General features: G+C 45.1%; 1 protein-coding gene across 1 annotated transcript; it reads left to right on the top strand.

The window, feature by feature from the left end:
* Nucleotides 1–1,087: 1,087 nt before the first annotated feature.
* On the top strand, nucleotides 1,088–7,128 carry LOC142491972 (uncharacterized). Its single transcript, XM_075594750.1, has 4 exons — nucleotides 1,088–1,164; nucleotides 3,174–3,332; nucleotides 3,434–3,487; nucleotides 6,309–7,128. The coding sequence occupies exons 2-4, from the start codon at nucleotides 3,250–3,252 to the stop codon at nucleotides 6,793–6,795; spliced, it is 624 nt and encodes a 207-aa protein (XP_075450865.1). The 5' UTR covers nucleotides 1,088–1,164; nucleotides 3,174–3,249; the 3' UTR covers nucleotides 6,796–7,128.
* Nucleotides 7,129–15,608: the final 8,480 nt, after the last annotated feature.

Here is a 15,608-nt window from a genome sequence, read left to right as displayed (position 1 = left end):
TTTATATCTATTTTCTGTTATTATTGGTGTATTTATGTGTTGTTCTTGTTGTCTGGTGTTGCACTATGATATTCTTAATTTTTAATTTTCATGTGCTGTGAGACCACTTTCAAGAGACCCATTGGAGGTTTGCTACATCTTGCCATTGGACTATTTATAAGGCAGGGATGTGGGAGTGAGCACAGCAGTAGAAATCAGGCTGGGGGCAGGTGCATCGCGAAAAAACTTTATTGCGGTATGTAAGCCAAAAGGTTAAAATCACATGAGGAGAATCCTCTGACGCGTTTCGTCCACAGAGGGACTTTATCTTAGTTTCCTGATACTTTGGAGCTCCCTACCGCATATTATCATTATTATTGATTTTTGGGCTATACCTGTTACGTGCCAAAATGGGTCACAGTCACTGTGTGACATAAGATTGTGTCAGTATTAAGAAGGGGATTTGGATCCTGCTCACATTATATACTTTAAGGACTTGATTTTCCACAGCATTACCAGTATTAAAGCACCCAATTAGGGATCATCCCTCACCCACCTCATTGGACTATTTATGGTTGTAGTTCCTTTTATTTATTTTCTGGACACTTAGTTCACATAGTTTTTCTATGTTCACATAGTATTATTAGGCGTCGAATTTTCTCTTTTTTTATATGTCATTGGTTAGATTTGTATCAATCTTTTTTTCAGGCTGCCTATCTTTCACATTTGAAAGTATTCCTTTTGTAAGCACTTAATTATATTTTAAGCATTAGCGCTATTAAGCACATTTTTCTTTTTTTGCACCTCTGTGCATACTACACCCCCTCCTCTCCTTGCTGTCTACACTGCCATTAAAATCTCCTCCCCTAGTTTCCTGGGTGAGTGATAGGCTGTTCAGTCTATCACAGAGGGGTATGTATGTATTTTATTTATATAGCGCTGACAGGGTACTCGGCGCTTTACAAAGACAAGACAGTACAGGGAATTATAATAATACAATAAGTGCAGCAAAAGTCAGACAATAAGAAAGTAAATCTCTGCCCCGTAGAGATTACAATCTATGGGGTATGTTGGGAAACTAAGTGCAGAAGATGGCAGTGCTTGGCCACAATGGTTGCTAGGTAGCGACTGTGAGTGTGGGACAGTAGCCATGAGTGCAGGCTATAGGGATGTTTCTTTTGAGAGGTGAGTTTTAAGGTTGGTTAATATTAAATTAGATGGGTTAACACCATTAGCAGGGGAAGACTTGGCAGGGAGGCATGGGCAAGAGCCGGTGTGTATATGGCTGGGAGGGCAGCATAGCACTGAAGGTTACAGAGCAGCTTAGAAAGTTTGTCTTTAGATGTGAAAAAAATTGTCAGAGCATTTAGAAACCAAGTTCTCACAGTTGTTGGGTTGATGAAGTGCAGAATCCAGTTATTATATTCTTCACCTCCAATTTGAACTCCACAGACACTTCATATGTGACACTAATGCTAGGTCCCCAGTGCCAGCTGCAGAGCGCTCTATGGCGTGCGCTGCAGGAACAAGAGCCAGCCCCACTAGCTGCCTTCGCGCGCAATTTGCAGCCGCAATGCATGACCAGATTTAAAAAAAAACAATAATTTTGTCTTTACAACTGGCAACGGAGTGCTGGCCATTGCCCCCTCCCTCCCCCCCCGGCAGTTCAACCAATTAAGGCAAACCAGCCGCGACGTCATGGCTGTTCCCCTGCCATGCCCCCCCGGTTGTTCAGCCATGGAGGGCAAACCAGCTGCGTGACATCATGGCCCCCCTGCCATGCTCCCTCCCCCCCCCCCATTGCAATGTCCTGCAGCTCTGCCACAGACCAGAGATCGCGGTTTACAGATGTCTGAGTTACCTGATTGAGAACACCAAAGGCATAGTATGTATCCCTATCCCAGGAGTGATTTCTGACACAGGTCAAACTACGCTGTACAATTAGCATTTCATGAGGTAGTGTTGGTGATCATGTTTACTACTTTTAAAAAGAAGTATTGTTTTCTAGATCGCTTGATAAAGGATCTTTCGGTACATGTTGCTTGAAGATGAACGGACCAAATGTAGTATACTTCTTTTCCTGGGCGTAGCTATAGCCCGTGCAGCCTGGGGTCCCGCTCTGTTGTGGGGTGCGCTCTCTCCTACCCCTCCCCCCAGTCAGCAGCCCATTGTTCTCTTCAGACAGGTGGGGGAGATTGTTTAACGCCGGGGGCCTGTCGCCGCATACCGAGGATAAGCCGGCAGAGGAATCAGCAGCTGTTACACCAGCAGAGCAGGACAGCAGGGGAGGAGCGCACTCTAGCAGCAGACACCGGAAGCAAGAAAGACTTCCGGGTCAAACCACTAGAGCGTGCTCCTCCCCTGCTGTCCTGCTCTGGCTGTGTAACAGCTGCTGATTCCTCTGCCGGCTTATCCTCTGTTTAACGCCAGACCACCGCTGGGGGTGGAGGGGGGAGAGAGGTGATTATGATGGGGGGGAGGAGGGAGAGGTGACGATGGGGGGGAGGAGAGAGATGTTATGATGGTGGGGGGAGGAGAAAGAGGTAATGATGATGGTGGAGGGAGGAGAGGATGATGGTGGGGGGAGGAGAGAGTGATGATCGTGGGGGGGAGGAGAGAGTGATGGTGGGGGGAGGAGAGAGTGATGGTGGGGGGGAGGAGAGAGTGATGGTGGGGGAGAGGAGAGAGTGATGGTGGGGGAGAGGAGAGAGTGATGGTGGGGGAGAGGAGAGAGTGATGGTGGGGGAGAGGAGAGTGATGATGGTGGGGGAGGAGAGGGGGAGGATGGTGGGGAGAGAGAGAGTGGGGATGATGGTGGGGGAAGAAAGAGATGATGGTGGGGGAGAGATGATGAGGGGGAGGGGGAAGAGATGATGAGGGAGAGAGATGAGGATAGATTATGATGAGAGTGAGGATCAGGGAGAAAACAATTGCAGTTAATATTAATGGAGCCCTGAAAATTTGCCCGGAAGCCCATGCACGTCTAGCTACACCACTGCTTCTTTTCCTTATCTACATATAAGTAAAAAGATGCATTATTGCAAATTTCTTCTTTTTATACAAGTTCCATTTGTTGATGGAGAATCTGTCTGACATCACTCCCGAGCCTGGTGAGGCATAGATATACTGACATCACAGCGTTGTGAACATGAGAAAATGCAGGAACCATAGTTACCATGCTCTGATCATTCCAGAATTGGGAGCAGTTGCTTCAGAACTGAGCTGTGGCACTGATGTAGCAGTAAAGCAAGATTATATAGCGACCTACCCATGGGAAATGGCCTTGACACAATCGGGAAACCTGAGATGGAGTCAGACGTTTCCTGTATTAATTTTGACCTGAACTGGAGATGGTAAGAATTCAGTTTTAACAACATCTGAGGCCTCTGCACAGGGGTGGGTTTCAGTCTCCATCTACAAATTAATATAATGGGAATATGTATTTCTCATATAGTATTGCGTGTGTTTCTGGAAGACGAGGCACTAGGAGATCAAGTGAAACAAGGAGGTGAGAATGGCATTTGACTCAGGTTCACCCACTTCAAAGAGAGACATTATCACTAGATCACACTTTCTTCCTAATGGGTAAAATCAGATATGCAACTAAGACACGGACTGAGTGGAACTGCTACTCGTATAACTATTTAGAAGTTAAAGGTGTAGTTTCACTTGGTTATTTTATTCTCTTCTTTAAGAAGTTAGTCTTAAAAACCTTAATTTGAAGGGGGGGGGGGGAAAGAAGCACATTTTAGTATACAACTGACATTTAAAATGTTTATTGGAAGGTGTTGCATGGTTTTAACAAGTACATGTTGGTATCTGAGACTGTAGCAAGCAATGAGTCATTATAGCTAAAGCTCTCAAAGCTCATAAAGAAAAGGGGACTAAGCACCTGTTATTAGCCTCTTGCTTTCTCGTGGAAATAAATATAACATTTACACTTAGTTAAGTTATGGTGGGTAAAAAAGTGACAAAAACCCTCCATAGTAAAGCATATAGCAAATGGAAATATTACTGTGTGCTCGTTTGCATGTCTTAGACAGGTCTGGAACCCCGCCTTTCACCGTTATCACCCAGCACTTCCACTGCAGGAAGGGATTCTGGGAAATGACATGCAAATAAGCACACAGTGCCACCTTTTGCTTCAAAACCATGTGGCATGATCCCCTACAAGCTTATGCGTACAGCATTTCACAGCTTTGGCTAAGATGCATAGCCAGTAAACCCACCCACAGACCGCTGTTTCAACCTTAATGGGTCTCATCAGTGTGAGGTTGGTTATACTGGCTTTGAAAAATGAAGCATGGGATAGGTTTCACCACACTTAGTTATGTTATGGTGGGTAAAAAAAAGTGACAAAACCCCTCCACAGTAAAGCATATAGCAAATGGAAATATTACTGTATGCTCATTTGCATGGCAGGTCTGCAACCCTGCCTTTCACCATTATCACCCAGCGCTTCTCTCTCTCTCCAAATATATATATATATATATATATGCAGCAAGCTTAAGCCTATAGGGAACCATGTTAAAAATGGTTATTGAGGCAAAAAGTGACACTGTGTGCTCATTTGCATGTCATTTCCCAGAATCCCTTGCTGCAGTGGAAGTGCTGTATGCTGGGTGATAATGGGGAAAGGCGGGGTTGCAGACCTGCCTAAGACATGCAGATGAGCATACAGTTATATTTGCATATTTGCTTTCCTGTGGAGGGTTTTTGTCACTTTTTTTACTCACCATAATTTAACTCAGTATTATGGTTTAGCCTATCCCATAGCCTCTCTTGCATTCCCAGTAAAATCAACCCCACACTGATGAGACCCATCAAGGTCGAAACAGCTGTCTGTGGGTGCCTTGGCCCTTTGGCTTAGATCAAGGCGATATGAGTGCTCCTCTCGACCTGCACAGCTATGACCAAATGCAGTACTATCCTATCTGGGGTTTCAGTAGGAAAGGTCTGTGGCAAGCATTTGGCCCTCTAGCTCGTTGAGAGGTGGTGTCCAGACCCCGGACCACAGAACCCCTGAGCCTTCGGGCTAAGGGGGGATGGCATTCGAACAACTAGCCCTTCGGGGCTGGGGTGCACCCGCACAACCCTCGAAAGAGGGGAGATCTTGCGGGCCTCGGGCCAGAGGGAGGAAGAGACGGATGTCCTGAATCCTAACGGAGGAAGGCATCAATGTCCCTGGAGACCTAGGCTTTCGGGCTGAAACCTTCAGGGAAACTGTGCACTGAGGGCGGGTCTGACTTCGGTTGGACAGTCCAAAGGCAAGCTCCCTATCCACTGAAGTGGACTGGGATCCGATGAGCGAGAGGGTGTACCCTCTCAGGAGGAAAAAAAAAAAAAAAAAAGCTGTCTGTGGGTAGTTTTCTGGGTATGCACCTTAACCCTGGCTGTGCTCAAAGCTGTGACCATGCAGCAAGCTTAAGCCTATAGGGAACCATGTTAAAAATGGTTATTGAGGCAAAAAGTGACACTGTGTGCTCATTTGCATGTCATTTCCCAGAATCCCTTGCTGCAGTGGAAGTGCTGTATGCTGGGTGATAATGGGGAAAGGCGGGGTTACAGACCTGCCTAAGACATGCAGATGAGCATACAGTTATATTTGCATATTTGCTTTCCTGTGGAGGGTTTTTGTCACTTTTTTTACTCACCATAACTTAACTCAGTATTATATATATATATATATATATATATATATATATATATATATATATATATATATATATATATATATATATATATATATATATATATATATATATATATATATATATATATATATATATATATATATATATATATATAACCAATGTGATTGGCTTCCTTACAATTACACTTTTTTGGGTATCTTTGAAAATGTTTTTCTTTTCACTGGGGGTCTCTGATAAGCCAACTTGCTGTCAATCAAATGTTTCCTGTAATATTGGCCTGCAAGACCCAGATATCATATACTCATTATAATGATGTACGTACACATCCTTCCTATAATAGGACCCGACCGGCACTTTCCCTGTAGATAGGAAGGAAACTATAGCAGTCTCTTCATCCATATTTTTCTATCACAATTTCTATCAATACATCTTCCCCTACCCTTTGTATGCATGAGATTATATTTCAATCTCTTCATTTTCTCTTTTTTAATTTTCCCTCTTTATTGTAACTTTATATACGTTTCCTCATTGTTTTCCCTTTTTCAGTGCTTCCTTTCTTTTCTGATCACATTCCTTTTCCCCTTTACCTTCCACTTATTTTATACCGTATCTTTCTACCCACTCTCACAAATCTCTTCCTTTTGTACTGCCTCCATTGTTTTTATTCCCTTTCAGCTGTCAGAGAAAAACGTTCACATGTGATTATGAAGCTTACACTAGAAGTCCCAAGGTTCCCACCCAAACAACCTCCAGCTCCCAGGATACAACAACATATCAATTTAATGCCATTTTGTGTGATGAGAATACTTTTGGCCCTTACATTCCATCACAGTATAAGGCACTAAATCGAAGACTGTCCCCTGTTCCCATTTACAAGGTACTGCAGATAGTCAATGGGCAAAAACTGGAGTGTGTGCAAGCGAACTCCAAGGTCTGCACTGTTGATGAAATGCATCCATGGCTTTCCCTGCCTCTTTCTGCTTTACCATCATGCAGCCTGGGAAGTCACGTTTTAACTCCCACAGCGAGCTCCTTTGCCTTTAATAATAGACAGCAGGCAGAAGAAGTTTGTGATGGAGCTATGACCAGCCACATGGAGTGGGAAGAGGTGGAATTGGAGGATGAGATGGGCAAAATTGGAAATAATGAAGTCATGGAATAAGATGCGCGGCAAGGGAGAGGGACACATGAGGAGGAAGAGATGGTTGTGGAAATGATGATAGATGATGACATTTACTAGGAGTGTGGGAGAAGAAAAGAGGAATAAAGTAAGGAGTAGAAGCACCTACAGTAGTTGTTCACTTAAAATCAATGGAAACCTGATCCCCCACTCAGTTTTAACCTCTGGTTATGTACAGTATGGGAAATTGGTAACATGCGAGCACTCACCTACCCACACAAATTCCGTTGGCCACCAGCTGCCACTGCACATCCATTGTAGGGTATCCAGGGTAGGAAGGGAGCGATGGTTTCAGGAACACCCCAAAAGAGAAGATAATTTATTAATTAAAGATACCAGAAAATGGCTGGATTTAAGTTTTTTAAATAAATATATTGAATGTAATAGAATTCCCAGAGGTCTAAGATTCTCAAAGAATCCCTCATCAAATTTAGATGATGAGGACTTCGTTAAGAATTGGAATGAGACAATGGATAAATGCTCTTTTGATTTAATGGCATCCTTAATTAACCAACATAAAAAACATATTAAGATAATTGATGAAGAGGTTACTATTATAGAAGAGAAACTAGCCCATCTAGAAGATACCTCTGAATTCAGAGTAAAAGATCGTGACTTAAAAAGAAAAATTGATAAACTTGAGAATGAGTTGTAATTATCTTCTCTTTTGGGGTGTTCCTGAAACCTTCGCTCCCTTCCTACCCTGGATACCCTACTGTCTATAAGGGAATCTGTACACATTCCCTGTGAAGGTTGAGAATCAATTCCGTTTCACCATACAATCCACTATTTATATATTTTTTCACTTATCACTGTTGTTCAGCGCCGTTCTTAGTCACTTGGGTTCACTACTGCACATCCATTGGACACCTAGTCACATATGAGCATTCTCTTAATATCCACATTTATTCCTCTAATACAGCTGATTCTGTGTATTCATTACACTCTTCTGCCAAACAAAAAATGGAGAGTCAGCAACCAGAAACGCAATCAACTCGCAGACAGTCACTACATATGGCTTTTACGGACACCACTTGCACTTCCACCTTTATTGTTTCATCACACAAACCGCTCTCTGCACGTTTATCAGACACCCAGCCGCATGTTGATTAAATGGACATCCAGACTCTCTTGCACAATCAATGCAGCGAATACACAACTGCCTTTACTTGATCAGTGACCCACCATATGCCAATACAACCCATTGGCACAAAGAAGCCCCTAACCTGTCTCACATATCTTTCTAAATAGTTTGCTTCCTATGCACCCTTACCCAACACCCATCCACAGCTGCACATTAATCAAACATCTGGACGTTTCCACAAGTTCTTCGCCCAGCAACCTCTCCATATTCATTGCACGTGGCTGCATCTGCAAACCAATGAATACACAGTACAGCCTCCTCTGCGCATTTATTTTACTACCAGCTGCCTGTGCACATTCATCGCACACACAGCTGCCTCTACACATTCGCTGCAGACCGAGCTGCCTATGCATGAACACAGCTATACACACTTATCCATCAAGAACAAGTTGCCTCAGTTCATTCATTGCACACTTAGATGCATCAACTTAACCATTGGACATTTAACTTTCCAACTGGAGCTGTTCGGCAGAGAGCTTCTTGTCACTTGATTCTGAATGACTAACCATTATCTTGTGTCATCCAGCTTTTCATCACCTTTTGAACACCCTTCAAATGTTAAGACTTTAGATTTCATCTATAGCTGTTTTTTTTAACGTGGGGCTCTTTCCCAAAAAATTGAAATGACATATTTTACTATATTTTAACATAATGTAATTATTTATTAAAGAAAACACCCGATAAAGCAGTCACAATACATTTTAAGCAGTTCCGAAATTGAAATTCTGCCCCTATAGAGAATTCCAAATAAAACTTGTTTGGGTCTGTCACGAAAGACCAGACAATTACATCGGGATCACAAGCACCAGACATAACAAAGGAGTTCAATAAACAGAGTTTATTTCGTCCAGGACCAACAGGAGCAACACAAATGCACAAAACAGGCTTAACTCACCAAAACAGAGGGTTAAGGGGGAAATCATAGCTCACTCAGTGCTGTGCTCTAACCATAGCTATCTTACATGGGTGGTCTTCCATGATTTGTCCGCCTCAGAGTATACCAGCACCATGGGATGATAGCCACTCGTTTACAGGTTCAAATCTACCGCTAGTCTCTGACACCAAGACTAGCTATGAACCAAGAATAATCTGTGGAGATCTGATCGGCATTGGTTTACATATTTTCCTGGCCTCCATCACAAACCATGGAAGACCAATCAGCCAATCGAGTGAGGGCTTGCCTGAGATGGACCAATCAGAGCCATGGCAGGTGACAATGTTTTAGGACAGCCCACAGAGTGCACACAAGGTCTGTTTTTAGAAATATTGTGCTTGTTCTCAGTAGTAATAATAAAAATACAGGCAGTCCTCGTTTTACAACGCTTCGCTTTACAACGAATGGCTTATCCAATGCTATGCAATGCATACCTATGTTCATTTTTACAACGCCAAAACGGCTTATCCAACGCTCTTACAAAGTTGTTTATGTGTATATAATATATATATTATATAATATTATACTATATAATATATTATATTTTATGTTATATATATATATATATATATATATATAAAACATAATACTGAGTTAAGTTATGGTGAGTAAAAAAAGTGACAAAAACCCTCCACAGGACAGCTTTCCTGTGGAGGGTTTTTGTCACTTTTTTTACTCACCATAACTTAACTCAGTATTATGGTTTAGCCTATCCCATAGCCTCTCTTGCATTCCCAGTAAAATCAACCCCACACTGATGAGACCCATCAAGGTCGAAACGGGTGGTTTTCTGGGTATGCACCTTAACCCTGGCTGTGCTCAAAGCTGTGACCATGCAGCAAGCTTAAGCCTATAGGGAACCATGTTAAAAATGGTTATTGAGGCAAAAAGTGACACTGTGTGCTCATTTGCATGTCATTTCCCAGAATCCCTTGCTGCAGTGGAAGTGCTGTATGCTGGGTGATAATGGGGAAAGGCGGGGTTGTAGACATGCAGATGAGCATACAGCTATATTTGCCTAAGACATGCAGATGAGCATACAGCTATATTTGCATATTTGCTTTCCTGTGGAGGGTTTTTGTCACTTTTTTTACTCACCATAACTTAACTCAGTATTATGGTTTAGCCTATCCCATAGCCTCTCTTGCATTCCCAGTAAAATCAACCCCACACTGATGAGACCCATCAAGGTCTAAACGGCTGTCTGTGGGTGGTTTTCTGGGTATGCACCTTAACCCTGGCTGTGCTCAAAGCTGTGACCATGCAGCAAGCTTAAGCCTATAGGGAACCATGTTAAAAATGGTTATTTAGGCAAAAAGTGACACTGTGTGCTCATTTGCATGTCATTTCCCAGAATCCCTTGCTGCAGTGGAAGTGCTGTATGCTGGGTGATAATGGGGAAAGGCGGGGTTGCAGACCTGCCTAAGACATGCAGATGAGCATACAGCTATATATGTATATATATATATATGTATATATATATATATATATATATATATATAATACAGTATATACACTATATAATGTATGTGTGTGCTACGTATCTTATTACCTGCATAAAATATTTGGTGTATTTTAGTGTTAAAAATGCCTTCAGGAACGGAACCTTTCATTTAAACAGTGTGCCTATGGAAAAACGTGTTTCGCTTTAAGACGTTTCGCTATTCAACGCCATTTTGAGTAACGCATTGTGTCGGATAACCGAGGACTGCCTGTAGCATGTTCTTGTATAGCGGTCTCGAGCTAGCCTCAATCACTGAAAGCAGCAGCCCTGTGGCAGGACGGCCTGTAGCCGAGGTCAGGGAACAGTCCACACGTGTAGTTTCAGGATAAATGAAAACGTTCAGTGGCTTTATTTCTCCACAGCAACATAACATGCGGGTACACTGTCCCTTTAAGCAAATAAATCCTGCTCCACGTTGGGAGAAAACTGACTAACACAGCAGTCCTAGCTAGCAGGCTGGCTGGCTAAACCATACCCAAACCGTAAGAGTCTTTTTAAGCAGTCATGCAAACAAATGAAAGAAATCTTACTTTGGCTGCAGTAAGTAGTGTGCTGTATCCTTCTGGCTAGCAGCACATCTATCCATGTGCTCTCATCTGAGACAGCCAGCTACTGCTGGTAACAAGATCCTTATCTACCTTGCTGGCTCTCAGGTGTCAGCTTACATCATGATTAGCTAGCTTCCACCTGAGTTAACCCTTATGAGTGCTGGATGAAGCACTCAGACATATGTTTCCCAGGCATAACTGATAGGGGCTGACTTCACCCTGTCACATACCTCCCCTGTTTGTGTGTGGCTAGTGTCCCACACGGCTGAAGCCCAACCCTCCACTCCTTCTCTTGACAAAAAATCAGCATTTCCATTGTCTTTTCCAGGTCTATGCTGAATATCAAAAGAGAAGGGTTGGAGGGCCATATACCACCTGGTCAACCTTGGATTTGTGTCCTTCATGGTGTTTAACCACTTCAAGGGCGCATGGTCAGTGACCCGGGTGAAGTGAACTCCGGCGACATAATGTCTCAAGGCCTCAATTGCCCATTTTACAGCGAGGCACTCCTTCTCAATAACGGAATACCTCACTTCCCTTGGGAACAGCTTCCGGCTGATGAACAGTATGGGGTGTTCAACACCATCAAATTGCTGAGACAGCACTGCTCCCAGTCCTACCTCTGAGGCATCCGTCTGGATGATGAAGGGCTCTTTAAAATCTGGGCTCCGAAGAGCGGGGCCCTCTGACAGGCACTTTTTTAGCATGTCAAAGGCGTCTTGACACTCCCAAGACCATTTAACTTGGGTCGGGGCACTCTTTTTTGTCAGATCTGTTAGGGGTGCAGATATTTCTGAAAAATTGGGGATAAACCGCCGGTAATACCCTGCTAACCCCAAAAGGGAGCGGACCTGTGTCTTTGTCTGTGGGGTGGGGACTTCCTTTATGGCGGCCACCTTGCTAGCTAGTGGCCTTACTATCCCTCCTCCAACGGCATAGCCCAAGTACTTTGAGGTGGATTTACCCAGGGCACATTTATTTGGATTTGCAGTGAGCCCTGCTTCTCTTAAGGACGTTAGGACTGCCCTTAACCTTTTTTTATGAGACTGCCAGTGTCTGCTATAGATGACAATGTCATCCAAGTAGGCCGCGGCATATGCCCTAGGGGGTCGTAGTACCTTGTCCATTAAACTTTGGAATGTGGCTGGAGCCCCATGTAACCGAAATGGCATAGTGACGAATTGGTATAACCCGAGAGGGGTGGCGAAGGCAGTTTTGCATTTGGATTCTTCCGCTAAAGGTATCTGCCAATATCCTTTCGTGAGATCTAGGGTAGAGATATACTCTGCTTTCCCAAGCGAGTCAAGCAATTCATCCACCCTAGGCATTGGATATGCATCAAATCTGGATACAGCATTTACCTTTCGCAGATCCACGCAAAACCTCACCTTCCCATCTGGTTTAGGGACCAACACGATAGGGCTACACCATTCGCTGTGGGACTCCTCGATCACGCCCAATTCCAACATGTCTATTATCTCCCTCTCTACCAGGTCTTTTCGGCCCTCTGGCAATCTATAGGGACGGGACCGTACTTTTACGCCAGGTTCTGTCTCAATCCTATGGGACACTAAATTAGTCTGCCCTGGCAGCTCCGAAAAAACATCTGGGAACTGGTCACATAATTCTAGTAGGTCTGACCTTTGTTCCGTTGTTAACTGCCCTCCCATGGGAACCTGATGGTCATTGTACGTACTACCCTTTGGAAGCTGCGGACCCAAATCTGTCTCTCCTTCCCGAGGGTGGATGAACAGCGATCTCATCGTTTTCCAGGGTTTCAGGAGGTTCACATGGTAGATTTGTTTACCCTTCCTGGACCCTGGTTGAGAGAACTCATAGTTCACCTCCCCGGTGCGGCGGAGAACTTGGAAAGGACCCTGCCACTTTGCAAGGAGTTTACTCTCTGATGTCGGTAGTAGTAGCATCACTTGGTCCCCAGGTTGGAAGACCCTCAAGCGAGCATTTTGGTTGTACTGCCTCTATTGACGTTCTTGGGCAGATTTGAGGTTTTCCTTAGCAAACCGACCTATCATGTCTAGGCGGTTTCTAAGGTCTATGACATACTGAAGGGTATTCTTGGAGGGGGAAGGCTCCTCCTCCCAGGATTCCTTCAGTAGGTCGAGAATACCCCGAGGTTGGCGTCCATATAGGAGCTCAAACGGGGAGAAGCCTGTGGATGATTGGGGAACTTCTCGTACCGCAAACAACAGGAAAGGGAGAAGTTCATCCCAAGCTCGCTTTTCAGTGTCCACAAACTTCCTAAGCATGGTTTTTAAAGTACGGTTAAACCTCTCTACCAATCCATCAGTCTGAGGATGGTAGACTGAGGTCCGGACGGATTTTACCTCCAATAACTTTAGGACATCCTGCATTAACTTTGCCATGAAATTTGTTCCCTGGTCAGTTAACATTACTTGGGGAAGTCCTACCCTAGAGAACAGTTCTAACAGCCTGTGAGCAACCTGTTTAGCAGTGGCTGATCTCAGAGGGAAGGCCTCAGGATATCTGGTGGCATAATCTACCACAACGAGTATAAATTTATGTCCCTTCGCAGAGGGTTCTAAAGGTCCAACCAGATCTACCCCAATTCTCTCGAATGGGACGGCTACCAAGGGCAGAGGAACCAAGGGAGCCGGCTTCTGTCCTTTTTGGCTAGTTAACTGGCATTCAGGACATGTCTCACATAGTTTCATGATGTCACCATGTATGCCTGGCCAGTAAAACCGGGACGAGATGCGGTCCATGGTTTTATCTCTGCCCAAATGACCACCCCATGGGAGAGTATGGGCTAGGGTGAACACCGTTTTAATCAACCATTTAGGGACTAGCATCTGTCGAATGACCTCCCCTGTTTGTGTAACCTTATTCACACGATATAGAATGTCATTCAACAGTTCAAAATGTGGAAACACTTTTACACCCTGTTCATCCATTATCTTGTTGTTGACCTGTACCACCTTCTCATATTGTCTAGCCAGAGCTGGGTCCTCCCTCTGCCTCTGACGGAAGTCAGGAAGATCCAGGTCTGGCAAAATTCCCGTATCTATCTGTTCCCCACCCTGGTCATCCCCGGCCATGACTTGCAGTCCTTTGGGCTGACTGATGTTACCAAGAGTCCCAGCCTTTCTTAACCAGTCCTCTTTTTCTGCACGTCTCTGTTTACGTGTCTTTGGGGCATGGTGTCTATGGGGGAAAATCTCTGGGGAAAAAGGGAACAAGTCTCCGGGATTCTCCGGGACCAGAGAAGTAGGCACCGTAGGAGTAGGGGCCAACAATGTTTCGAGGTAGGGCCAGTCTCGGCCAAGTAGAACAGGAGCAGGTAGCCAGGGAGCAACTCCCACTAGTAGGCTAGCCTCTTGATCCTGGATACGCAGTAGAACATTCGCCGTCAGGTATCTCTTTGTATCCCCATGGATACACTCGATATTCCAAGGAGAGTCATAAGATAGTCTATTGCTTGGAATTAGGCCCTCTAGGATCAGGGTTTTTCCAGAGCCCGAGTCCAGCATGGCGTTTACTTTTGTCCCCTCCAGAGATGCTGGGACTAACCACGGATTTTGGTCCCCTCGGAGACAAGCTGTGGCAGTGGTTCTGCCATATGAACAGTCCATCTCATCATCTCCTGAATCCGCAACCTCGGTCTTCAGCGGAAGCTCTCGACGGGGCTCGGTGTTTGGACCTCTCCGCTGTTGGATGGGGTCCTCCCTTCTGGTTGGTGGGGTTATCCTCTCCACCGGGTGGGTGACAGGAGTCCAGGTTCTCGGGGAATACTGTGGATGGCGGCCTCCCTTGAGTGATCCAGTGGCCTCGGACCCAGGATGGGCGTCTCTGCGGGAGTTTGTACCAGGAACCCTCCGAGATGGGAAAGGGTCTTCCGATCGGGTTGACTGGATATCCCGAGCTGGCGGGTTGTAGACCCCTCGATTGTCTGCTCTCCTGCCTCTAGCATCACCGGAAGCAACTGGTGTTTGCACCGGCCGTTCCCAGCTATCCTGTTGGGTGTCGTCGCCCAGGAAGTTTTCCACCAAGCGGACCGCTGAATTCAGGGAAAATGCAGCGTGTCTTTTTACCCAGGATCGGGAGGAGGGGGGCAGTATCTGTATGAACTGCTCGAGCACAAACTGTTCAAGGATCTCTGCCTTGTCATGTTTTTCCGGTTGTATCCACCTGGTACATAAGTCTACTAAGCGGTGGGCTACGACCCGGGGTCTGTCTCTGTTTGTATATTTGACTGTCCGGAACCGCCGTCGGTAGGTCTCTGGAGTGAGGCCTAGGCGATCCAGAATAGCAGCCTTTAGTTGCTGATAGTCCATGGCCTCGTCTGCTGGAAGAGCCTGGTAGGCTGCCTGAGCTTTCCCTATGAGGAGTGGAGCCAGAGTCGTTGCCCAGCGATCAACTGTCCAGCCGTGGGCCGTGGCTACCCTTTCAAAAGTGAGGAGAAATGCCTCTGGGTCTTCGTTTGGCTTCATTTTATGCAGCATCACCGGTGGGTTATTTGGAATCCCTGGTCTGCCTGGGGCTGGGCCTTCGGCCAGCAATTGGAGTAGCTTTTCCTCTCGCCGGGCCTGTCGCTCATCTTGCTGGGCCTGTCGCTCAGATTGCTGGGCCTGTTGCTCAGCTTGTTTATCTGCTAGCTGGAGCTGTTGCTCAAGAAACTGAGAAAAA

This window comes from Ascaphus truei, chromosome 4, assembly GCF_040206685.1.
Source record: "Ascaphus truei isolate aAscTru1 chromosome 4, aAscTru1.hap1, whole genome shotgun sequence".
In the NCBI taxonomy this organism is placed as follows: domain Eukaryota; kingdom Metazoa; phylum Chordata; class Amphibia; order Anura; family Ascaphidae; genus Ascaphus; species Ascaphus truei.
The sequence above is the reverse complement of the archived record's forward strand: the minus strand, read 5'-3'. Positions and strand labels throughout refer to the sequence as shown.